The 27547-nt window shown below is 43.9% G+C and overlaps 1 protein-coding gene across 3 annotated transcripts in view; it reads right to left on the reverse strand.

Annotated features, from left to right (window-relative positions):
- Positions 1-27547, reverse strand: part of LOC105018287 (contactin-1a) — a 93237-nt gene that overhangs the window by 14593 nt on the left and 51097 nt on the right. For all 3 annotated transcript variants that reach the window (XM_010883590.5, XM_010883592.5, XM_010883591.5), the window contains exons 4-16: positions 17638-17764; positions 17319-17494; positions 16201-16296; positions 14374-14477; positions 12754-12856; positions 11571-11670; positions 11141-11322; positions 10692-10816; positions 9734-9851; positions 9298-9445; positions 7094-7221; positions 6149-6321; positions 4435-4558 (exon numbers count right to left, since the gene is read on the reverse strand). In XM_010883590.5, coding sequence (XP_010881892.1) covers positions 4435-4558; positions 6149-6321; positions 7094-7221; positions 9298-9445; positions 9734-9851; positions 10692-10816; positions 11141-11322; positions 11571-11670; positions 12754-12856; positions 14374-14477; positions 16201-16296; positions 17319-17494; positions 17638-17764 — 1704 coding nt within the window. The remainder of the gene's footprint in view (positions 1-4434; positions 4559-6148; positions 6322-7093; positions 7222-9297; positions 9446-9733; positions 9852-10691; positions 10817-11140; positions 11323-11570; positions 11671-12753; positions 12857-14373; positions 14478-16200; positions 16297-17318; positions 17495-17637; positions 17765-27547) is intronic.

The raw sequence follows: 27547 nt of genomic DNA on the forward strand, positions 1-27547 counted from the left end.
GAACAAACACAATGCTCTCAGTCAATCCAAAACATAATTGAACCTCAAACTGATTGTTTAACAAAGGATTTTTTTTTTTAAATCTTTCTCAGGGGAATACATAAGTGTGCAGAATTATTAGGCAACTAAATTATAAAAATAATTTCTCCAACTCACTTGTTAATTCAACATTTTTAGAGTAAGTGCAACAAATAAGTAACACAAAATGAAAATGTAATAACATATTTAATGACCGATATAACCACCCTTCTTCTCAATAACTGCCATGATCCTTACATCCATGCAGTCTGTCGGTTTCTTGATCTGTTCACGATCAACTTTCACTGAAGGAGCAACCACAGATCATTAACTTTCGCTGAAGCCAGGTCATTATTCGGGCATCTTTGAGGCCCTTGCTTGCTAGCCAACAGTGGAGTACTTGGATGCATGTGATGGAGCATTGTCCTGCTTGAATGCTGAGGACTTCTTCCTGTACCACTACTTGAAGAAAGTATCTTCCAGAAACTGGCAGTAAGTATGGGAGTTGAGTAGGACCTTTTTAACCCAAAAAGGTCCAACTACCTCATCCTTAATGATAGCAGCCCAAACCAGTACCCCTCCTCCACCTTGCTGGTGCCTGACTTGAAGTGGTGCCCTGTCCATTAATGATCCAGCCACGGGCCCATCCATCTGGTCCATCAAGAGTCACTCTCATTTCATCTGTCCAAACCTTTGAAAAATATGTCATCAGGTATTTCTTTTTTTCAGTGTATACGCTTCAACATGTGAATCTTATCAATCAAATGTATTTATGAAGCCCTTTTTACAACAGCAGTTGTCACAAAGTGCTTTTACAGAAACACCCGGCCTTAAACCCCAAGGAGCTAACAACAGTAGTGTAGAATTTCAGTGGCTAGAAAAAAAACCCTAAGAAGGCCGAATTTTAGGAAGAAACCTAGAGAGGACCCAGGCTCAGAAGGGTGACCAGTCCTCTTCTGGCTGTGCCGGGTGAGATATTAAGAGTCCAATTGGAATAATTAATAAATGCATGTGGACTAAATCTAGAGTCTATTTAAATTTAGACTAGGTCAGAAGTATGACCAGATGGACAAGGACAGGGACAGCAACGGGCCCCCCAAACCAGGTTCTCCGCAAGTGTGGACCAGGACCTCATGTCCTCCTAAAGTTTAAAATGGGAGGAGACTGGGAAAATTCCGAAAATGCATTCCTCATATCAACAACGATTTATACTGGAGAAGGAGAACTTAGTGGGGAAGGAGAACTGACCCAATCCCCCAGCACAATAGTATAGCAGTGTAACACCTTGGAACTGAGACGGGGGGGTCCGGTGACAATGTGGCCCTACCCGGGGGAGGCCCCGGACAGGGCCAAACAGGCATGAACTCAATCCACCCAGGCATCAACCAAAGGGACACCCACCAACCGCAACCACCCTGAATGAGGGCTGAGTTTTGCCAGCAGAGTACAGCCCAATTGCACAAGTGCGCAACAGAGAGACAACAACAAGCCAGTGACTCTTCCCCCAAAAGGCATTGGAGGGAGGGCAAGTGGCGACAAGAGCCCACCTGGCAAGACAGCAAGGGTGGACAGTATCAAGCCTTCTGGTCACCTTCACGCCCCCGGGCCAGGCTACACCTAATTATAAACCGTGCTGTTTCAGTGGTGGTCTTCTTTCAGCCTTCTTGACCTTGGGCATGTCTCTGAGCACTTGACACCTTGTACTTCTGGACACTCCAGGTAGGTTGCAGTTCTGGAATATGATGTCACTGGAGGATAATGGGTTCCTGGTAGCTTCACGTTTAATTCTTCTCAAGTCTTTTGCAGTTAATTTGCATATTTTCTTCTCCATTTTTGCTCCCCAGTTGACTATTCGCAACAAAACGTTTGAGTGTCCGGTGGTCACGCCTAAATGAGTTTATTTCAAGAGTGTTGCCTCCGTCTGAAAGGCATTTTATAATTTATTACTTTTCAGTGCCAGTTAAATCTCTTTTTTGGCCCATTTTACCTGAGGTCATGAAGCTGCCTAATAGTTATGCACACCTTGATATAAGGTGTTATCCACTGTTGCCACACCCCCCCTCATTACACAAATACATATCACCTGAACATGATTCAATCCAATGAGCATTCAGGTTTATATGGTTTGGAGTTGGAAAATGTGCATAGAAATAATAATATGATCAGAATACTCACTTGCCTAATAATTGTGCATGCAGTGTACAGCACATAAGACAAAACCAAGATGAAACCAAAACCAAGAAGATAAATCAATGTTTCATGTTTCAATCTCATTCTTGTGGGAGTAGCCTTGGCAGGACTGTTTGCCTTTTAAGACTACTTCTTGGACACATTTCCTGAATAATGAAGTCCATTCTGTTTGATGAATCCATTTCAAACGGCACATCAAAAACAGGGCATTCTACTTGGGTTCTTCACTTACCCACATCAGTTTCAGTCTATAGGAGGGCCATTGTTATACATTAACTGAACCTATGAGATGGGGGTCTAACTTTTTTGTCCACTGATGGTGTTGGTAGAGAAAAGAAGAAAGAATATCTAATAGAAAACCCAGACTCTTGGGGTGAGAGCCTGTCCCTCTGTCTCTCCCCTCCTCCCCCACACGCTCTCCCTCTAGCCCACTGCTGCCCTCCCCGTCCCTCTCCCCCCCCACTGTCTTCATCCACTCTCCCTCCGTCCTCCATACTCTTCTGTTCCAACCAACAGTTTGAGCCTCTGATGACCCGAGATATTAAGAAGGATTTGCTCTTTCATGTCTGTCACGGAATCCAGCCCAAAGAACATTTAGACTGTAGATCGATGGAGAATGAGTGAGACTGTGTGTGTGTGTGTGTGTGTGTGTGCGTGAGCTCCCAATGCTCTGCACTATAAAGAAGCTCTAAGTTCTCTGGATCTTATAAGTTACATATTTAGCACAAATAGGTCACCAACTGGCTTGTTGTAATTGTTGTGAGAAAACAATACACTGGATGGAGCAGGCTGTCAGGATGTGAAGCTGCCTAATAGTCAGGATCTATGGTGGGATAAGCTTCAGAACACGGAGGTAAAGTCAAAATCGCCGAATAAAAGATTGAATGACATGAAATAGATCTACTTCCTGGTTGTCAGATTTGATGAATAGCCATCTTTCATCATCTCCTTCCCCTCTCCAGGGAGCGTTGGCAGTCCATTAGGGGCACCTGCATTCCGTGGTATTTCCCTTGTTTTGATTCCACTGTACTTTGGGATCCTCGTCATACCCTGGGCCCATTCATCTGCCTGTCTGTCAGCACCTGCTCTTAAAGCACCACCACCAGCAGATGATGAGGACCATTGCACACCGGATCACCGTACAATAGACCACTCCTCAGCTCAATGTCCTAATACCTTCCCTTCCAACTATTTAATACACTCACTGCTCATAGGCCATTGTCTTATATGCTCACCACTTATTGTCATGTGACAAAGTTAAGTACACCCCCTGGAAAATTCTGTTTTTTTCTGAATATTTTGAACTCCTATTTGTGTTTTTGAGTTTGTAAATTCGCTCCATGCTTTGCTTTCTATAGCAGCCAGAGCCCTTCCGCCAAGTCACATGCTGGGTATGTGTACACGTACTCAGCAAATAAAGGGGATTCTGATTCAAAATGTGTCCAATTAGTGAAAGTTGGTTATAGCGCACATATTATAACAGAGATGAAGGCTTTAGGAGTTTTTTCATACACATATTAAGCTTCTGAGGATGAAGACTAACCAGCAACTAAACCTATTACAATCAAGGAAAGATAAAGCCATTATATGGCTACCAAATGAACCCAAACACAGGATCATTCATTCTCTAGTCTTTAAGGAGGCAAAATAAAAGTGGCTGACCTCTCCTGGAGACCTTTCCAAGATAACTAGAGTTTAAAAGGCCACAGTATGAGGCTATGACATAGGCCTGCTCTCCTGTGGTTAAGAAGACATTTCTTCCAACTGTGGTTTTTCCACCAAGTTCACAGATCAGATATTGAAAAGGCCATGGTCTGATTTCTCTTCTAAGATTTACAACCTCTTACAAACACACACACACACTATTCGGCAAAGTATTTGAGCCCAATAAAGTAAGAATAATAACATGTTGGGGGCTAGTTCCTGAACCTCTGTCTGTTTTGACCGTTTATTGGGGCTGGTTAAGCCGGCCAGTGGAACATGGCATTCCATCTGCGGTCGATTTTCAGGGGGCAACACCTCTTCCCTCACACACACGGTGGGTGAATGAGATCTCTGTTTAATGAACCCCTGTGCAGACCCAGGCGAAGACAAACGACAGGATCAACAAGAGTCTCAACGTTATTCATATCCCACTCCCTTTCCAGCACTCTCCCCACCGTTCCTCCCAACTTCACTCAAAGCGCACGTGTGTACGTGTGTACGTGCGTGTGCGCGTGCGCGTACCTCTGACAACCAGGTCGGCGGCTGCGGTGACGTTGTCCACAGGTGTCTGGGCAGTGCAGGTGTAACGTCCAGCGTGGTTCAGGTGGGCGTTCTTGATGAGCAGTTCTCCACTGGATCCTCCACTCTGAACCGGGGGAAACAGGGCACATGTAGGGGTCACAGCAGCAACAGGGTGACGACAGTCGGGTCGTTTCAGTTAGAACTGGCACTCGCTTCACGTATCACACTACAGGCACCGATGCCCAGGACTGCTGTACATTGTCTGCATGCCGTGATACAAAATTCTAAATGCACTCGCATATCCAAGCTATTATTTAGGAGGTAAATTGGAAAGAATACAGTGACTTGAAATATTTACAAGGAATTGGCACGCCCAGGTCGTTTTATAATATTATTGCACGTGACGGAGTGCTGACGAATCCCAGAGACGGATAAGTAAGCATCAGTGAGAATGTGTTTGGCCTAAGGTGTCCAGCAGTCTGGTCTATGGATTCTGGTGCAGCAAACCACTCTCCTTTTTCTTTCCCTACTGTCTCTATCTAATGATTCATAAGACGCCTGAAAATATATATGCACATAAAAGAAAAAGGAATATGTAATACCAGAGAAAGCTATGTGCAGGTTTCTCTTCTCTAAGATGTTATGACTGTGGAAAAATGTCCTGTACTCTCTTCTAATTAGTCAGAAACAAACTATCTACAGAACCAAGGTTATCACTTCCTGGAGGGATACTGTTCTGCTGGCTACACAAGCACCACTGCAGACTTTGAGTTGAAACCAGTGGGGATTATCTAAAAATATATATATTAGAACTTTGGGGGCTATCAACAGTTCTGCACTGTTGGCAGAATGCAAAATAAAGTGATTTGGTAGTATTCTCAGTGGGGATATTTCCTAGACAGATTTTACTTCAGTAGCCTGTGAAATAGCTGTAGTAGCTTTTAACTGTTTGTTATGGGACACAGCACTCTTAGAGCATGAAGCAAGCCAAGGCCCAAAAGGTATTTTTTCATTTAATCTTTATTTAAACAAATGAGTCAGTTTAGAACAAATTATTATTTGTAATGACAGATATATTTTCTGAATATTAAATAATCCCTTTGAGAATATACTAGAAGCATTTTATTAACTCACTGTAATAAGATACATGCTACATAAATAACATGAGAACTGGAGCATATTGTAATTTTACAGCAGGGAAAATAAGCCCTGTCCACAGCTATGCATGACCATCAATTTTACCCAGACAGAGTTATACCAAAATATTACAGCTATACTAGAGACATATAGCTTAATATTTCAGGCAGACACTGGCTGTAAATGTTCATCAATCTTGAGCGTTAAATTGAGTTTCTCAGAAGTGGAAGTATGAGAGGGGGTGCAGTCGGGATCTCTCATGATATAGAATTTTTTCATATGATATAGATTATATATGAAATGACTGTTTTGCAAACAAAAAACACAGCTGTGCTAATTAGGCCAACATGACCCCAGTTTCATTAAAAACTGTAAACCAGACTATTATGGATTTAGACGTAAGTGCTACAGAGTTAAACCAGAATATTACATATACCAGAATATACAAAGCATACCAGAAATACAGAACATTTTGAAAATGGGTTTGAAAATTTTTTGAAACCCAGGATTCAAGCAAATATTTCAGTCAGACCCAGAATATAAACCTGTTTGCTACTCTGCTTTTCTAATCTCTTACCGGGTTGCGTTCGAAGTGGGATCCCTCCCGGTCAAAGTCAATGGCGCGGCCATCCAGGGTCCAGACGAACGTGATGTCCAGTGTGGAGTCATGTGATGCAGCGCACTGCATGCTGGTGCTCTCCCCAACCTTCACGTCAGTGTTGGACGGAGCCAAGGTGATCTTAGTGGCCTCTGGGGAGAATAGATGGCAAAAGGTGTCCGCTTTAGCAATACAGTGCAGCCTATTGCTGACAGGAGTACAAGAATAAGCAAGAATCAGCAAGCTGTTGTACTGTAAATAATCATTCCCAGTTTCAGGCCTAATACTGAAGAGGGGGTCAAACTGGGGACAGATTCGAGCAGCGAGCGGTAGCAAATGTCACGTGTAACCAGCAGAGGGTAGTAAAGGGCAAGGTTTATTTCAGCGTAGAAGTTGGAAGAACATTACAGAGCCTAATTAAGGCTTGAGAAAAGTGGAAAACTTAACATTACCATTGTCTCAAGATTATAAACACACTTCTCAAAACTCACACCATATTGATTAAAACCCAGAATTCTCACACACATTGATACATTAATTCCTTCCTTCCCACCTCCCGTACTGTCCTGTGTCACCTCCTGTACTGCCCTGTGTCACCTCCCGTACTGTCCCATGTCACCTCCCGTACTTTACTGTGTCACCTCCCGTACTTTACTGTGTCACCTCCCGTACTGTCCCATGTCACCTCCCGTACTTTACTTTGTCACCTCCCGTACTGTCCCATGTCACCTCCCGTACTTTACTGTGTCACCTCCCGTACTGTCCCATGTCACCTCCCGTACTTTACTGTGTCACCTCCCATACTGTCCCGTGTCACCTCCCGTACTGCCCCGTGTCACAGTCTCCGCTGACCTGGAAGACTAATTGATTAGTGACAGAAGACTGACACACTTTGGTGTGTGTGTGTGTGTGTGTTGAGCTTGCCTGTGATGGAGAGATAGCCGGTACTGTTGGCTTTGCCCCGGTCGTTCTCAGCGAAGCAGGTGTATTGTCCCTCATCTGCCCTCGTCACATTCAGGATCTCCAGGCTGCCGTCTTCCCAGATGAACACCCTGAAGATGACACAATACGTGATTGTCCAACAGAGTTCTACACATTCAGGGCAGCCAATCCTGTACAACAAAACTGAACGATACCACGCTTATTCACAAGAACTTGAGTGGACAGCTTCTATATGTGTGGACATCTCTCACTGAAGGATCTCTTTATTCCTCTGTCTGTTGATATTGTCTCCAAGTTAGTTGGAGATGGATGAGAGCGGTCTTGTAACTGTAGGGTTCATCCACCCCTCAGTTGGACCCCTGGGGGGATTTGAAGGTCTTTGTGAAGGCAGATTAGCCCCGTTGAATCACTGGGGGGGTAGGGGAGCAGAGTGGCAGATGAGCGGAGGGGCGAGGGCAGGGGCTTACAGCCAGACTCTGTACACTCTCTGATGAGCCTCGGAGCAGGCTTAATGTCAGCCAGTGACAGACAGCAGAGGGAAGCAGAGTGTGGAGCAACCCTCTGTGACAAACACACACAGTACTTCCACATTACCCTGCAGAATTGATGGAGGACGGAGGAGGGTCTTATTGGATTCTGAGAAACAAATCACCTTATACCAAAAGGACCTGAACGTGGGAAGAATAAAAAAACTCTTCTTTAAAATTAGTAAGAGAAAATTATCAATGCTCTTTGCAGATGATGTTGTCGTGTTGGCCCCTTCTAACCAGGACCTTCAGCATGCACTGGGACGGTTTGCAGCCGAGTGTGAAGCGGTGGGGATGAAAATCAGTACCTCCAAATCCGAGGCCATGGTCCTCAGTCGGAAAAGGGTGGCTTGCCCACTTCAGGTTGGTGGAGAGTGCCTGCCTCAAGTGGAGGAGTTTAAGTATCTAGGGGTCTTGTTCACGAGTGAGGGAAGGATGGAACGGGAGATTGACAGACGGATCGGTGCAGCTTCTGCAGTAATGCAGTCGATGTATCGGTCTGTTGTGGTGAAGAAAGAGCTGAGCCGCAAGGCGAAGCTCTCGATTTACCAGTCAATCTACGTTCCTACTCTCACCTATGGTCATGAGCTTTGGGTCATGACCGAAAGGACAAGATCCCGGATACAGGCGGCCGAAATGAGTTTTCTCCGCAGGGTGGCTGGGGGCGATCCCTTAGAGATCGGTCACCCGGGAGGAGCTCAGAGTAGAGCCGTTGCTCCTCCACATCGAGAGGGGTCAGCTGAGGTGGCTTGGGCATCTTTTTCGGATGCCTCCGGAACGCCTTCCTGGGAAGGTGTTCCGGTCCCATCCCACCGGGAGGAGACCCCGGGGAAGACCTAGGACACGCTGGAGGGACTATGTCTCCCGGCTGGCCTGGGAACGCCTCGGTGTCCCCCCGGAAGAGCTAGAGGAAGTGTCTGGGGAGAGGGAAGTCTGGGCATCCCTGCTTAGACTGCTGCCCCCGCGACCCGGCCCCGGATAAGCGGAAGAAGATGGATGGAAAATTATCAATACATGAGATTAGACATTTGCAGGTAGGATTGTTATCATAAGTACAGAACAAGAACAAATGTACAGGAGAGTTCTCAACACCACCCCTAATATATCAGACAGTACAACCTCTGAGGACCCTCAGATCAGACAGGATTAACACTGGGGACCTTCAGATCTGACAGGACTAACACTGGGGACCCTCAGATCAGACAGGACTAACTCTGAGGACCCTCAGATCAGACAGGACTAACACTGGGGACCCTCTGATCAGACAGGACTAACTCTGAGGACCCTCAGATGAGACAGGACTAACTCTGAGGACCCTCAGATCAGACAAGACTAACTCTGAGGACTCTCAGATAAGACAGGACTAACTCTGTGGACCCTCAAATCAGACAGGACTAACTCTGAGGACCCTCAGATAAGACAGGACTAACTCTGAAGACCCTCAGATCAGACATGACTAACTTCACTGACCCTCAAATAAGACAGGACTCATTCAGAGAAATCTCAAAACAGACAGGACTAACTCTGGGGATCCTCAAAACAGACAGGACTAACTCCAAGGGCCCTTAAAACAGCCCGGGCCAGGTCTGAGGACCCTTAAAAACATATCTGATGGGAATCATTGATGAGTTAGGGCCCTTGACCCACCCACTTTCTGACCTTGTAGAGTTGAAGAGAAGTTCAGTGCCCTTGCTCCAAGAGAGGGAGGGTTTGGGAGCAGCTTTGGGTCTACACTCTATGACCACCCGGCCATTCTTAGCAGCCAGGTTCCTCCTCACAGGGTTGTGTTCAAATGTAGGGGGACAAGCTAGGGACAGGAATAAAACAGGGTTAATCAGAGCCTTGTACTCCATGCCTTCGGGGTTCATTACACTGCTCCTCAAAAAGGTCAATAAACTTCTGTTCAGATTTAATTACCAGGATTGAAATTGTTTTGGATCGAGACACTGATTATATTTTCTTTTTACTAGACTATGCTCTGTTTTTGTTGGTGTTTGTTTATATATGTTGCAACACTGCCTAGAAGTCAATGACATAAATCCAGTCACAAGTAATCAGACTTTCATGTTGGCACTGGGCCACATCAGGGTCTCACCGATAACACGCAGCTCTGCGTTGGCATAGATGACCCCATGGCGATTCTCCGCTATACACTGGTACATTCCAGAGTCTTCAAACGTAAGACCACTGAACGTCAAGTTGTGCTTTTCGTACTGTGGGAAAGGAATAAAGAAACCCAAATAATGTCCTTCAGCGCCTCAGCATTACAATCCTGTTTAAAATGCACCGTGAATTATGTTTCACATTAAAGCACTTTAATGATGGCGACAGATCAAACCGCTGTTGAGATCCATGAACAGTGTACCACTTGATGCATTGTTTTAATAATTAGCATCTCTCAGCGCTACAATGGCTTCAACTGACATTTGGAAAACATCATTAATACATAATCACAGACACATCTAGGTCCTCCCACTCTCTGCTGCCTGCCTGTCTTTTCTCCAGGGTCTTTCACTATGGCGCCTTCTGCAGCCTGGTGACAGTTACTATGGAAGGGAGTTATGCAACCTGCTGGCACCACTCAGAAACAACAGTAGCTCTCCTCCCACCTCCTCGCTCGTCTCCTCCCACCTCCTCTCTTACCTCCTCCGGGCACCCTCTAAGAAACAACAAGAGGTTTATTCTCCTGAGTTCTGACACTGTGGCCTTTGTTCAAGCTATTCAGACTGTGAGGAGTTCCCCTGCCAGTGGCCTGTCACAGCAGTGCCACCCTGAAAGCGTGGTGGCCCTGGCAGAGTGGGCCAGTGTTTCAGTCAGGCAAGCAAGGTTTTTCTAAAGGTACTGCTTCATCACATAAGGCTTTTCATCTGAGGGAACTAAGCTCAGCCCAACTCGCCTGTACTCAGAAAGCAATGACTAAATTGTAAATGAACCCAGCGCCATTAGCGGTTACGCATCCCGTACCCGCAACAACGCACAAAATGACAGTTAGAATGGAAAGTCTCTGAGTAAAAGAGAGACATCTCATTGGGGCGGTGCACTCTGGGTTTTACCTGGTAGCTGTCCTTGAGCCAGCGGATGTGGGGCTTGGGTTTACCACTGGCCACACACGACATGGTGTAGTCACTGCTGATGTCCCTCTCTGTACTGCTGATAGACTCAGTCCACTCTGGGAAAGCTGAGAAGGAAACATGTCAGAGACGGAGATCACAACTTCATAGTCCCCTCTCTCCTTATCTCCTTTTAAAAACAACAACGCAGTCCGAGAAAGCCAGAGGTCCCTAAAGTCCCATCCTCCAAATGGGTTTCGAGAAGATGAGGAGAGAGGACATATTCCTAAATCATATGCAGAAATTTGAGTGCTACTTTGTTGTTTCGAAATGGTCACTGGGTGAAGTGTTTTGGTTGGCGGATTCTTGTTGATCCCACTAAACATGACGGAGTAGAGTGAAATGATTCCAGTTCGGCAAGGCGTACAGGGCAGGCGAATCACAGTGCTGACCTTCCACAGAGACGCGAGCCCTGTGCCTGTCCTTCCCTTTGGAATTGAGGGCCTCGCACTCATACGTCCCCTCGTCCTCATACTGCACGTTGTAGAGGTGAAGGTGGGCCCCAGCCATGCTGACCTCATGATTGGACGGCAGCTCCCCGTCCATCTTCCTCCAGCGAATCTGAGGGATGGGGCTAAGAGGATGATAGAGAGGAGAGGCGAGGAAGGAGATGGGAGAAGAGGATTGGTACTGGGTTAGATGGACACTATAATCCCAATGTCAATATACGTCACCTTATGCCAATATATGCGGCTGAATAAACCATATTATACTGTAAGCCTGTAAGTCTGAGCTTGGATTCTTATTGTGAGTGATTCTCTAATACATAAAACGTTCTCCACTTCAGAATCTATGAATAGCAACAGCAATCTCTAGACTCACTTTCCCAGGGCGAAGCATTCCAGGGTGATGTTCTGGCCCACCAGTGCAGAGGTGTCTGGGAACTTGACTTTGATGTCAGCGGGGTACTTCCTGATTGGTCCTGGTTGGTGGAGAAACAGATACGATGTATTCATAACATCCCAGCCAATGTAAGCTACAGTACATAGACCAGCTGTATGTTATTTAAATCGGACGACTGATGGGAATACTAAATGACCTATGCTGAAATTAACATGAAAACTTATTGGTTTTACTACCGAAATAAAGACTGCAATTTAGTACCAATAAGAATATACATTGTTAACCCTAACCCTAATCTAACCCTAGCCCAAAACCATAACCCTAAATAACCTCACCTTTAAGCCTAGACCCAACCAAATACTTAAACCTAACCCATAATGTCTAAACGTAACTGCAACTATAATTCTGACTCAAATTTTAACCCTGAACTGAACCAAAACTCAATGTTTTTTTTACTAAGTGAATACTGGCCAAATGTCCTCATTTTGTGTGATTGTCCACAGACAAACACTAATTCTCAGAACCACATTATTTCCATCTCAGTGTTCCTTTCTGGATGAGTGTACTGTGCAGAGCTACATACGGGCCAGGACACACCCAGAGGCCCGGTTCAAGTGATGTAACCTAGTAATTTCTTAGAGAAACAGATGCTTGACAGCATGGTGCCCCTGAAGTGTTTCTGAGTAAAGCCAATAGACAGGAGGTATGAGAATGAAGTCCTCTGCTAGGGAGAGTTTGAGCACAGCCTGGAATAGAGAAATGGGCGGAAACGAGGAGCAGACGGGCTTCTGCATTGTCGATAAGTTGGATGGGGTTTGACGTTGCTCTCTCGGATTTGGTTACCCTGCCATAACTCTATCTTACCCATGAGAATCGGGATTGTCTCTCCGCCAGGTTCATTTGTTTGTCTGTCCCTCTTTATAAGGGTCATTGTGTGATGGCCAAAATGTTGATAATGCACAATGTTTGATAGTGGGACGACCACAGACACAGATTAGCATCTCAAAGAACGGAACATCAACCCTCTCGACCCCTGGTTCAACGAAAGGAATATGCGCATACAATCACAGCCCCGGAAAGACCTGTCTGGTTCAGGGTGGTCTGAAAATGAACGGACAGAGCAAAATCTTTAAACTCAACAGAGGGAAAACCAGCAACTAACGTTCAGCCAGGGGGACGAGGGGGATGAACTTGCTGAAGACACTTTTGGCGATGGAGGGGCTGGAAACAAAGCAGGAGTAGTTGCCGCTGTCAGACGAGTCCACCTAGGAAACAGACAGACAATTAGTGAAAACCAATTAAGCTAGGTCTGTCTGTTTAAACTTTACCAATGAAGCTAGGTCTGTCTGTTAATACTGTACCACTTAAGCTAGGTCTGTCTGTTTAAACTTTACCAATTAAGCTAGGTCTGTCTGTTAATACTGTACCAATTAAGCTAGGTCTGTCTGTTTAAACTTTACCAATTAAGCTAGGTCTGTCTGTTTAAACTTTACCAATTAAGCTAGGTCTGTCTGTTTAAACTTTACCAATTAAGCTAGGTCTGTCTGTTAATACTGTACCAATTAAGCTAGGTCTGTCTGTTTAAACTTTACCAATTAAGCTAGGTCTGTCTGTTTAAACTTTACCAATTAAGCTAGGTCTGTCTGTTTAAACTTTACCAATTAAGCTAGGTCTGTCTGTTAATACTGTACCAATTAAGCTAGGTCTGTCTGTTAATACTGTACCACTTAAGCTAGGTCTGTCTGTTAATACTGTACCAATGAAGCTAGGTCTGTCTGTTAATACTGTACCACTTAAGCTAGGTGTGTCTGTTTAAACTTTACCAATTAAGCTAGGTCTGTCTGTTAATACTGTACCACTTAAGCTAGGTCTGTCTGTTAATACTGTACCAATTAAGCTAGGTCCGTCTGTTAATACTGTACCAATGAAGCTAGGTCTGTCTGTTAATACTGTACCACTTAAGCTAGGTGTGTCTGTTTATACTGTACCAATGAAGCTAGGTCTGTCTGTTTATACTGTAGAACTGAAACTAGGTCTGTCTTTAATACTGTACCATTTAAGCTAGGTCTGTTTGTTAATACTGTACAACTGAAGCTAGGTCTGTCTGTTAATACTGTACCACTGAAGCTAGGTCTGTCTGTTAATAATGTACAACTGAAGCTAGGTCTGTCTGTTAATACTGTACAACTGAAGCTAGGTCTGTCTGTTAATACTGTACAACTGAAGCTGTATGTCTGTTTCTACTGTACAACAGAAACTAGATCTGTCTTTGATACTGTACAACTGAAACTAGGTCTGTCTGTTAATAATGTACAACTGAAGCTAGGTCTGTCTGTTAATACTGTACAACTGAAGCTAGGTCTGTCTGTTAATACTGTACAACTGAAGCTGTATGTCTGTTTATACTGTACAACTAAAACTAGGTCTGTCTTTAATACTGTACAACTGAAACTAGGTCTGTCTTCAATATTGTACAACTGAAGCTAGGTCTGTTTGTTAATACTGTACAACTGAAACGATGTCTGTCTGTTAATACTGTACAACTGAAACTAGGTCTGTCTGTTAATACAGTACAACTTAAGCTAGGTCTGTCTGTTAATACTGTACAACTGAACCTAAGTCTGTCTCCGCGTTTTTACATACAATTGGTTAGCCTGTCAATTGCGTTGTTTTATGACTGAAAATGCAAACTATTATATTGGACCAGAGCTATGATCAAAAGCAGTAAACTACACAAAGGGACACAGTGTCCTTCCGGACAAAGTCAAGGTCTTAAGTGCACCTTAGAGATGTAGAGGTTGCCTGTAGTCTGGGAAACGAAGCGCCGCTTATCCAGCGGGATGAAGATAGGGAACTCATTAAGAATCCAGCGGAATGACAGCTCATCTGCAGAGAGAAGAACCACAATCATCAACCTGTCAATCCATCTGTCAATCAAAGCTACAGGAATGGGGTATAATGCCAAACAGAGCCAGCAAAACAGCTAACAAGTCGACTATGAATAACTGTTCACAATATTCTGTTAGAATGTTTCTGGACTAGACTGGATCCTTCATGTTCATATTATGTTAGAAAGATTCTGGACTGGACTGGATCCTTCATGTTGATAATATTCTGTTAGAATGATTCTGGACTGGATCCTTCATGTTCACATTATTCTGTTGGAATGATTCTGGACTGGATCCTTCATGTTCACATTATTCTGTTGGAATGATTCTGGACTGGACGATCCTTCATGTTCACATTATTCTGTTAGAATGGTTCTGGACTGAACTGGATCCTTCATGTTCACATTATTCTGTTAGAATGGTTCTGGACTGAACTGGATCCTTCATGTTCACATTATTCTGTTTGAATGGTTCTGGGCTGGATCCTTCCTGTGTGCCTTTCTCCTTCCCAGTATGGTCAACAAGCAACGATGAAGATTAATATTTAACCGGGACATTTTAGCACAACTCGACATGGCTCAGTTCAACTGTGAAAAGGGTATAAGACCACTCTATCACTCTCTCCTTTACAATCTCTCTTTAAAGAAAAATGGCGGATATTTCAAAATTCTTTGTTTATTGTTTGTTTAGGGATTCATTTCTGAAGCGGGTATTGACCTTTTCAAATGAAAGCTAATAATGAAAGCATTTGATGCTCTTATAACAATCTGTCGTCACAACATTGTGTAGTGTGTAGAGAGCCGAACAGAGCCAATCTTACTAAGGAACTGGAATTCTGTAGCCACAGCAGCTGAAAGAGGTTACCATGGTTTCCCTGAATCGTTTGGATGAAAATGATTTTCTGCTTTACATTATTCTACTGGAGTTCCCCGTTTGATTAAAAATAGGATTGTTTCACTAAGATCAAAGAAGGAGAAATAGAGTGTTCAACAGAATCCCAAAGTAGGGGTAAAACTGTCATGCACAATTCAGACAGAACAAAAATGATAATATTAAGTTACGTTTTTTATGGGGGGGAAAAGCTAGCATTTGAAAATACATAAAACAGCATTAAAAACTGCTTATTTAGCCCTACTCATCTTTTCACTGGCTCTAGAAGTGCTATTCCCAGGCTATTGTGTAAGAAAATTGGATGGAACAAAATGTTTCAGAGCCTCATAGTCTAATGTCACAGAGGTGTCCTTGTACCAGCAGAGGGCAGACTGTAATTGATTTTCCCTGTTATGACAGTCTGGAGTGATATGCTGAGTCACAACAAGCTCTAGTAGAATACGATAATGGAACAGCATTCAGAAACATCTATAGTGTAGCAATACAAACTATAAACTGGGGTGTTTGAATCTTGTATAGTGATTGGCTGACAGAGGTGGTGTATGAGACTCTAGACCACGGGTATGACATACCTTTTAACTGTTCTAATTGTGTTGCAAAAAGGCAATGAAAAGGGCAAAAAGGCATCTCAGTGGTTTGTGATATATTGCCAATGCACCACTAAATACTGTGACCAGGCCCTCTGCGATGCGTTGTGCCTAAGAACAGCTCTTCAGTCGTGATACACTGCTTATATACCACAATCCCTCGTGCCTTTTTGCTTGAACATTGCATTTGTCATGTCAATGGCCTGGTTGTAGAATTAGCTGTTAGCTTAGCCCAGCATTTACCTGGATAGTGTGGTGGAGGAGCGCAGAGCAGCACTGCTCCCTGACCCTCCTTCACGTATACCGCCTCTCTCTCTTCAGAGGAGAAGAAATCCAGGTCTGTGAGAATGGGGATGGGGGGTTAGACCCGTTAAAAAGCTCGGAGAATCCACCGTCACGCTCACTAACTTGCCTTGATCACATAATAACACTCTTCCCTTAAACCCCTTGGAGCCTCTCAAAACCACTTCTGGACCAATCAGGAAGAGTAGCTGCTGCCTTGACAACAGCAAATGGGGTCCTAAAAACATACTAAACACTTGAAATCCAAGACCAATATTGGCTAGCAGGTTTGCAATTAAACTAACTGATGACCATTGAAATTACATTTCCACAGTTGTTATACCATGGCGCTGCTTCCTTGACAACAGCTAATGGGATCTTAACAAAATACTGAAATTTTAATGTGTCCTGTCAACTTTCAAAGTCAACCAACTGGTGACCATTCAAATTGCATTTCCACAGCTCTTACGTGGTACAGCCCCCCATCTCCCTATCGCACTTTACATTTTAGTCATTCAGCTGACTCTCCTATCCAGAGAAACTTAACATAAATTATTGATTCCATACATTCAGCACTTAGCATTCTTACGTTTCTATTACAGTATATACTGTAAGTATATATTGCTACAGGGAACGTGAAGAGCACATGAATGATGACTCAATTGGTAGCTGGGGATGAGTAGATGCCAACAACGATATAAGGAACTCTAGACAGGACACCGGGGTTAACTATTTTTACAATAAGGAACTTTAGTAACCACAGAGAGTCAGAACAACCGATTCAAGTCTCAGAGATGAAAAACAGACTTTGCCCTACTTTAGAAAATCAGCTTAACACCTATAGCCCCAGGGCCTGTTTTAAACAGGTTACTCCTCCAAACAAACGTGTTGGTTAAAAATGCAGACAAAACCTTCAAGTGGGCCATGAACTACATTCGCATCCATGCCGGCCTTCCTACGGGCCGCTATGTCAGACTCCTCGGCGATGACATCTCCTAGGCAACAGCTAAATATTCCAGCTAGCTGTGTGCTCCGGGCCACACTAAATGTAGTCGCTGGTTGTGTGGCGATTCACTCACATCCAAACTGGACGGTGGCCTCCCTGCTGACCAGAGCTCCGTAGTCATTGCTGGCCACGCAGGCGTACCTCCCTACATGTTTGTTTTTGATGGGGTCGGAGATGACCAGGTTGCCCCCCACCAGGGTGAAGTGGTTGTCCCCATCCAGGTCGATGTCCGTGCTGTTCAGTCTCCACCTGAGGGAGTGGAAGGAAGGGCAGAGAGTCTTATCGGCGAGGATGGCTAATGGGCCACTTCTGGGGTTCTCCGGCACCCGAAATAGACAGCAACATATATAAAGTTAAAGAATGAAGTTAAGCAAATGACACGCGCACGTTACCTGTACGTTGCTGGTGGGTGTGCTCGGGCTCGACAGCTCATGGTGATTTTGGCCTCAGGAGACTCCTCGGGGTAGATGGTGTCCACTGGCTGGTCCTCAAACACTGGCCCGTAACCCGTGGCCCAATCTGGAAGGAGACACACAACGTGGGTTAGAACCACGGTGGGGTCGGACACCACATCGTCACAACACACACGTACCATGGCCACGCCATTGGAGAGGAAGCAGACACACAGGCAGTCAAGCAGAAAGACAGATAGGGCACTAGTTCACACAGACAGACAGGGCATTAGTTCACATAGACAGACAGGGCATTAGTTCACACAGACAGACAGGACATTAGTTCACACAGACAGACAAATAGGGTACTAGTTTACAGACAGACAGGGCATTAGTTCACACGGACCGACAGACAGACAGGCAGTTTTTTATTCTATAGCATTTTTATATTTTTATTTTTATTGTAAAGCACATTGAATTGCTTCTGTGTATGAATTGTGCTGTATAAAAAAACAGACAGATAGGGTACTAGTTTGTACAGACAGACAGAATACTAGTTTACACAGACAGATTGGGTACTAGTTTACACAGACAGACAGACAGAATACTAGTTTACACAGACGGACAGACAGAATACTAGTTTACACAGACAGACAGATAGGGTGTAAGTTCAAACAGAGAGGCTGTTCCAGTCCATTGTCTTTCTCTAGGCAAGACAGTCAGGGATGTGAAGTGCTGTTTTCTCTCCTTTCATGAAGAAACCATTTTCTATTGATTTGAAGTGTTTCTGCAGAACAACATGATGTAATCTGGAACCTGAGCTGAATATTGTAGTCAGTCAGAGAGGTCCCATAGTGTCGAACCAACACATTATAGCGGCACGGCAGCAGCACGACAGCTAATAAAACATTAGCTAAATCCACAGAGACTTCTGGTGTAAATGCATTGCCTCATTTGACCCGCGTTTAGCATAGCTGTCAACACATTGATAATTAGATCACGCGTGGCGAAAAGCACACATGCTCGCCCAGACATACAAACACAAAATAATGATAATTAGCCACAATTAGTCATGTAGAAACACAGGCTTCAAAAAGCTCCCATGAATAAGATAAAAAGACAATGCAAGGCAATGAATAACTAAAGGATCCTGAGAGGCAGATGATTCTCTCAGATCATGTCTGTGTGTGCAGGTCTGCGTCTGTGTACGTGTGTGTGCGCGTGTGTGTGCATGTGTGTACGTGTGTGTGCATGTGTGTGTGTGCGTGTGTGTGTGTGTGTGTGATCTTACTCAGGAGCCACAGATATCACCTCATGGCAAGGTCTGCTATTCTTTCTGGCGGTTATATCAGGCTCATATCAAATCTAAATAGGCGCGCAGTGCCTCTAAAAGATGTCCAAAAGATGTTAGATGGACACAGTGGCTTCCAACTTGACACAGCAGTACAAGGATTCATATTCACCCAATATCCTGCCTGTCGAAAAAGGCTGTTATAACTTAGAGTTCATGAACATAGATAAAACAGAGAAAAAGGAGATGAAGACATTGAAATAGATGAAGAAAGAGAGATAAAATAACAGGGGGAGAGGCGGAGATGCTTGAACTTAAATATGTGTAATCTGACTCAGAAAAACATTGAGATGCTTTGGGAACTATTTCAGTGCAAACTTCAGAGCAAAAATCTAAAACCAGGTATACTTTTTGTTGAAAAGTAACAGAAGTTTTCATGATTTAAATTCTTCAGATCGGAAAGGACAATTCCAAGCTGAATTTATTTTATTGGGGTTTACCAATAAATAAATAAAACAGCATTTGCCATGTCTTTACCCCAAAATATATTTATTTTAAATGGCAAGATATTGATATTTCTCTACACTGTGACATGCCGACCACAGTCACTGCCACACTCACTGAGGTTTGTCCTGCACAGAACTGATGCCTCTTTAGAAAACCTGAGCTATTTATCAGTTAACCCTAAACCTCGCACACTAAATGAAGAGAAAGCCCTTATCATGGTTTAAGTCCTTAACACAGTCATGATCTGAGTCTTTAACACAGTTATGGTGTAAGTTCTTAACAGTCATGGTGTGAGTCTTGGACACAGTTATGGTGTAAGTTCTTAACAGTCATGGTGTGAGTCTTTAACACAGTTATGGTGTAAGTTCTTAACAGTCATGGTGTGAGTCTTTGACACAGTTATGGTGTAAGTTCTTAACAGTCATGGTGTGAGTCTTTAACACAGTTATGGTGTAAGTTCTTAACAGTCATGGTGTGAGTCTTTAACACAGTTATGGTGTAAGTTCTTAACTGTCATGGTGTGAGTCTTTGACACAGTTATGGTGTAAGTTCTTAACAGTCATGGTGTGAGTCTTTAACACAGTTAAGGTGTAAGTTCTTAACAGTCATGGTGTGAGTCTTTGACACAGTTATGGTGTAAGTTCTTAACAGTCATGGTGTGAGTCTTTGACACAGTTATGGTGTAAGTTCTTAACAGTCATGGTGTGAGTCTTTGACACAGTTATGGTGTACGTTCATAACAGTCATGGTGTGAGTCTTTAACACAGTTATGGTGTAAGTTCTTAACAGTCATGGTGTGAGTCTTTGACACAGTTATGGTGTAAGTTCTTAACAGTCATGGTGTGAGTCTTTGACACAGTTATGGTGTAAGTTCTTAACAGTCATGGTGTGAGTCTTTGACACAGTTATGGCCTGATGGTGGATTCTAACCCTATTAACACCACAACCTAATAATGTTGCCATTTGACAGAAAGAGAATTCCACATGTTCTGCCAGGAATGGGCTAACGGAGGCCGGGTAAGTAAGAAACAGTGTTCAGGGGAAAATAAATTAAAGATAGAGGGAGGGAGGGAGGCATGGTGAAAGATCAGTGACCGTATGGAAAATAGCTGGAATAGCCTGTTTAGCCAAGTCAAATTAAGGTTACTGTAGATCTACTGTGTATGTGCGAGTTTTAAGAGTGTATGCATGCGTTTGTGTGTGTGCATGTGAATTCTTGTATTAGTGGGGGGCTTCAATCCCAACCACAATAGTTAAAACAAGAAAAATCTGGCTTTTCGTCTCTCTCTTTCCTCTTTCCCTCTCTCCTCCCTTTCTTCTTCCCTTTCTCCATCTATCTCACCCCTCCCACTCTGTCTCTGTCACCGTCCATCTCTCTGTCTCTCTGTCACCCTCCATCGCTCTCTCTCTCTGTCACCCTCCATCCCTCTCTCTCTGTCACCCTCCATCCCTCTATCTCTCTCTCCATGTGTCCCACTATCCCTCTCTCTCTCTCTCTCTCTCTCTACCTTTCTCCCTCTATCCATCTCTCTCTCTCACTGTCTCCCTCTATCCATCTCTCTCTCTCTTTCTCCCTGTCTCCCTCTCTCTCTCTCCCTGTCTCCCTCTATCCATCTCTCTCTCTCTTTCTCCGTCTCCCTCTCTCTCTCTCTCTCTCCCTGTCTCCCTCTATCCATCTCTCTCTCTCTTTCTCCCTGTCTCCCTCTCTCTCTCTCCCTGTCTCCCTCTATCTACCTCCCTTGCCGTTTCTTTCTCTCTCCATTTCCATTGGCTGTCCGCATCATTCATTTCTTAATTTGACTCCATCTGTCAGTTCTCCTATCTGTTTCTCAGTCCCATTCTCTGTCTCGTTCTTCGGCCCATCTAGTCTGTGGCAGGGCTGGGGGGATGACTCTTTTAAAGGGATATTAAGCTTTTTGTGGTAAGCAATTATTTCCAGAGGAATCAATGGACACAAACCACCAGTCATTCTACTGTCCAGAACCCAGCTGTGAAGAGAAGAGCCATCCTCTGGACAACAGGACCCATTCAACCACCCTGTCTGTCTGTTCTGAGCTGCAGCAGTAGCAACAGAAAGCTGTTGAAGTGAATTTGAATGGATGGTGCCAGTTATCTACTGAGTCCTGATTCATGAGCCGTTTTGGCTGAAGGAACTTCTACTGAAATTAACCATCTACTATTTATCAGTTACCCACAATATTAACTACTGTATAATTTTAGCCAGTGTGAATCCAGATATAGTAATACTACGGTAGTGTAATACTGTAGTAATTTTGGGTAACACATTATTTTGAGAGTTCCAAAAGTCTTCCTGTAGACGCTCTAGGAATTATCTAACTATCAACTAACAGTGAGCCTAACCTTAACCCTGTTACCGTAAACGTTCTTCTAACCCTAACCTTAGTAAGCAGTTGATTATCAACAGATCGTATATAGAACAACTACAGATGGAGATTGGGACACTCAGATGTATAAAATAATATGATGGTAATGTTGTAGTAATACCGTGGTAATATTGCAGTAGATAATAGCCCTATATTAACACTGGCACTTGCAGGTCTGGAACCCAGGTCGCAAGAAATTTTCTCCTGTCATTTTACAGTGGATGTGTGAGCCACAGTTTACTGTACATATTTATGTACAGTAATCATGCCGCTAACCCCCAGATCTCACAGACCATCAGAGTACCGGCGTGTCTGTCTGTTTATTTCCCTGACTGACACCCTGGATGTTGTCCAAGTAGGACACTGAACATATGTAGTGCATCCTGCAGGCCCCTCCAGAGCAGCGTGCCATGGCATCACTGTGCCCCGCCCATGGGCAAAACGTGGCTGGTGCTCGGTAGACACGGGTCACTGCAGGGCGTCTGGTGTCGCATAGCAGCGTTCCAAAGAATACATGAATGGAGGAGTAATATTTGGTAATGTACCGCCGCCACCCCTGAGCATTGCGGTATGACGATAGAAAGACGGACAGCGTGGGAGAGAGAGAGAGAAACGGCAGGAGAGATGGAGGTATAAAGAAAGAGAACATGAGAGATAGCTCTACCCACGGTAATTGGATGCCATTGAAATGGGTTAATGTTTTTCAATGTATAAAATATAGATATAAACTATATGCTCCCAACATGAGTGAACAGCATCAGGTGCTCCTCTTCGATCTTTCAGGGCTGGGTGTCTCAGGTTCAGCACCCTCCTGAATCCCATTCAACCTGACACGCCACTCCTACCAGGTGACGTGGAGAGGAACTGTTTGTTCCTTGGTCTTTCGGTCCTGGTGTGCCCCAGGGCCCTGTCCTCCTCCATTTACACCCCATCACTTGGTTCAGTTATATCCCCACATGGTCCCTCTTACTGCTCTATGGATGACGCTTATTTTTCTCCTTCAGACCCTGGTGGCAAGTTCCATTACATTTCACTTCACGTGTAAACATTTGCTTTTCCTTCACCCATTCTCAACAAGACCAAAATACCCTCGAACACGGTTATGCTGAATGCTCAGTGGCCGGTTGTTTAGATCCACTGTTTAATGTATAGATGTATTGTTGACACACATCTAGCCTGGATGCCACGAACCATGCAGAAAGCCAACAACCTGTCAGCTAGACCCTCTACCTACCACCCTGGTAAAAGCCTGCTTACCCTCTCTCTCCTCCCTAATAACTACCATTATACACTCTTCTCTCATCTCTGGCACGGTTCCTTCACCTCAAAAATATGCTGCAATATCTCCTATACTTAAGAAACCTGGTGCAGATCCCAACAATTTCAATAACCTCCATCCTATTTCTAACCTGCCTTTTCATTCTAAAATCCTAGAAAAAACTGTTGCATCTCAGATTCATGCACTCTTCCGCCCCTGCCATAGCACTGAAACAGCACTGGCACTTCTCATGGCAGCTGACTCTGGACTTTTAACCATTCTCATCCTCCTTGATCTGAGTGCGGCCTTTGATACCATCTCTCATAACATCCTCCTTGACAGACTAGTCTCTATTGGTATAACTGACACACCTTTGTACTGGTTTCAATTCTATCTCTCTGGCCGCACTCAATTCATCCAACTCAGACCTTTCAAATCACATCCATCTCCTGTCATTACTGGTGTTCCCCAGGGCTCTGTCCTGGTGTTCCCCAGGGCTCTGTCCCGGTGTTCCCCAGGGCTCTGTCCTGGGGCCCCTTCTGTTTATCATCCATCTACATCCTCTTGGTCATATCTTTCGTAAATTCAATTTCCATTTCCACTGCTATGCGGATGACACCCATCTATACCTGTCAACTAAACATAACTCAATACTCCCACCCACCTCCCTCACTGATTGCTTAACGGAAATCAAATCCTGGTTTTCCTGCAACTTCCTCAAACTTAACAATGACAAAACCTAGGTTCTCCTCATTGGCACGAAATCCACTCTGACAAAACATGACAGTTTCTCGCTTTCCATTGATAACTCTTCAGTTTCTCTGGGTGTCATCCTCGACAGCACACTTTCATTTCAAGCTCACATTAATAATGTCACCCGGTGTGCATAATTCCATTTACATAACATCAATTGTCTCCGTCCGTCTCTCACACCCACTAGTACAGCCATTCTTGTTCATACCCTGCTTACATCCTGTATCGATTACTGTAACTCTCTTCTCTTCGGTCTTGCTCTCAAACTTATACAAAACTTTCAACTGGTTCAAAACTCCGCCGCTCGTATCATCATCAGAACATCTTCTATTAATCACATCACTCCAGTTCTTCAGCAGTTACATTGGATCCCTGTAAAGTACCACATTGATTTTAAGATTCTGCTCCTCACCTTCAAGACCATTCACAACCTCGCTCCTCTGTACCTCACTGACCTCCTTCATATCATCATACCCACCCGTACTCTCAGGTCGTCTTTTTCTATTCACCTCACTGTACCTCCTGCCCGTTTGACCACTATGGGTTTTAGAGCCTTCAGCCGCTATGCCCCTCGCCTCTGGAATTCTCTTCCAGCAGACATCCATAACATCAGCTCGCTTTCTATTTTCAAAACCCATCTGAAAACTCATCTTTTCACAGTGGCATATCTAACATGATAATTTTTCATCTGCTTATAGCAATGTTCATCATCACGATTCATCTGCTTTTAGGATTGCTCTGTTTGTTTTTATCATTATTGTGATTTGTATCTTGTATGGTGACCTTGAGTGCTTAGAAAGGAGCCTAAAAATAAAATGTATTATTATTATTATTATTATTAATGCATTTACACAATTAAACACAGCACAACTGCTCATTCAGTAGAGGGAGAACAAGTGGGTGAGACAGAGAGGGAGAGGGAGAGAGCCTGGGAGAAATTATATCTAGGAGAGTCAACAGCATTCCCAGTGTCACAGCTGGCGTTCCTATGACTAATCAAATACATCTTTACCGATTGGCTGTTGCTTGCTGGTAAGCAAGGAAATATGGTGGAGAATATAGAAATGGTGTCTTCCAGTAGACCTGGGTTCAAACAGCATTTCTATATTTCAAATACTTTATAATTAGCAGTGCTTAATCAGGGTCACCTGGCACCCGGCATCAAGGAATCCATAAACCCAAAACAATGAACGCTGCCTTTCTGTCACTAGATTGAAATGCCCTGATATTTCCGGAAATATTCTAAATGCTATTTGAACCCAGGTCTTTTTCCTAGGCATACACTTCCTGTGACATTACCCAATACATGAACCATTGTAGGTCCCTGACATAATTAGGAGGCCACCCATGTTAATGTGACAGGGAGTTATCTTAGTGTGTGTTGCAATTCTCAAAGTCACAACTGACATGACTGGAGGATAAAACTCTATAGTGATGGACAATCTGTTATTTCCAAGTGTCGTTGTGAAAAATAAAAATAATTACCCAGCTGAGAAATCTGTGTGTAGCAAAAACAGAGAGCAAGATAATGAGAGCAATATTGCACTGTCCAGTGACCAACGTTCCTGCCTCCTGGGAAACAAACAGGAGCTCTCCCTTTTTAGTATAAAATTCTGAATTCTTCTGAATTAAGGGCCCTGCCTTGCTCAAAATTTTTCCTTGACACCTTAATGAACTGAATGAACTGTAGTTGTTTTATAGATTCAGTCTACATTGTCATAATAATACATCCATATGCCTTCGATATACCAGCTCCCATTACAAGGGCCTTTGGAGGGGTTTCAGCCCCTTCACTAGCAAAACATTCTTTTGTGTTATAGACTTTAGCCATAATTCAGAAAAATTGATTCATTTTTTGTCATCAACAGACACATGATTTTAGAAATGTTGGAATATGAAAATGGAAATATCTCAGGAATCTCTGTTATGGAAGACATTGGATCCATGCTCACCACCCTGACCCAAGGCATCTCTTTCCTGGTTCCTTTCAGTTTGGCCGGAGAGGCAGCTCTTGTCTCTAGGTCTTTGGCATTCAAAACCTCTTCAATTTCACAGTAATGGAGTCCACTGTACAGACATTATCCAGATCACTGTGTGTTTGCCACCACCAGCCTGAGGGCCTGTGCACAAGGGAGCACTGGGGACTGAAGAGGACTTTGGTCTACTGGCCTTGACATACTTAGGGAGGTTTTCCTAGCCACTGAAATTCAAAGCTACTGTTGTTTGCTCCTTGAGGTTTAAGTCTGGGTGTCTCTGTAAAAGCACTGTTTATAAATACATTTGATTGATTGATTGATTCTGCACATTTCTATGGTTTGAGTAACAGGCTCCATTGTAGGATACAAACATACTGAACTTTCACTCTGTTTCTTTGCCGCAACTGATGTGATACATCAGTTTCATAAGCAATTTGATAATACTTCCAGTGTTCTACATCAGTTTCATAAGCAATTTGATAATACTTCTAATGTTCTGCATCAGTTTCATAAGCGATAATACTTCCAGTGTTTATTAGGGTGAGAAATGCAAACTCAGTGCAAAACTCAGTCCAAACTTTCAAGTGTCTACTAAAGACTATTCTCTACAGCATGGTCTATGATTAAGTGTAGTCTGGCCCAGGGGTGTGAAGGTGACCAGAATGGCTTGTTACTGTCCACCCTTGCTGTCTTGCCAGGTGGGCTCTCATCCCCACTGGGATGCACTCCCTCCAATGCCATTCGGGGGCAGATTCACTGGGTTGTCGTTGTCTCTCTGTTGCGCACTTGTGCAATTGGGCTGTACTCTGCTCGCCATACTCTGCCCTCATTCAGGGTGGTTGCGGTTGGTGGGTGTTCCTTTGGTTGATGCCTGGCAATGTGGATGAATTGATTTCCTGCCTGTTGGGCCCTGTCCTGGGCCTCCACTATATAGGGCCACAGTGTCACCAGACCCCCCTGTCTCAGTCCCAAGGTCTTACGCTGCTATATTATTGTACTGTGGGAGTAGGGTCAGTTCTTCTTCTCCACTATAAATCCTTGTAGATATAAGGAATGCATTTTTTTTTTTAAATCCTGTCTCCTGCCGTTTTAAACTTAGGAGGACATGAGGTCCTGGCCCACACCTGAGGAGTACCTGGCTTGCTGTCCCTGTCCAAAGTCCTCCTGGTTGTGTTGCAGATCAAGACGATACCTGACGATTTCAGCTGCCACTGAAATTCAACACTACTGGTGTTTGCTCCTTGGGGTTTAAGGCCGGGTGTTTTGTAAAAGCACTTTGTGACGGCTGCTGATGTAAAAATGGCATCATAAATACATGTGTTTGATTGATTGATTTATCACAGCAGGCACTCACGAAAACAGAATACCAAAATGAAGCAGGGTGGAGGAATCTTCCCATGTCACTGAAGACCAACACATTAAAAATCATTACGGTACCACAGTGACTTATCTCTACAATGACAGTATCTCCTCCCTATTTCTTCTGAAACTGCAGCTACACTGTCATGTCCCTGTAGCTCCAGATGTGACCAGCCAAACTAATAATGGGCTGTTTGTATGGAACTGGATATACTCCTCCGTAGGAGAGTCATGTTAGGACCTGTTGTGTATCTTCAAAAGTACATCTGTAAACAGCTGAAGTCAACTGAAAGTCAACAAGTCAACCGCTAAAAACAGCAAGCAGGATCAATCCGGAACCAATCTGATCAATCTGGAAGCTGAATGTGAAGAGTACATCCTG

Source organism: Esox lucius, chromosome 19 (assembly GCF_011004845.1).
Source record: "Esox lucius isolate fEsoLuc1 chromosome 19, fEsoLuc1.pri, whole genome shotgun sequence".
Taxonomy (NCBI): domain Eukaryota; kingdom Metazoa; phylum Chordata; class Actinopteri; order Esociformes; family Esocidae; genus Esox; species Esox lucius.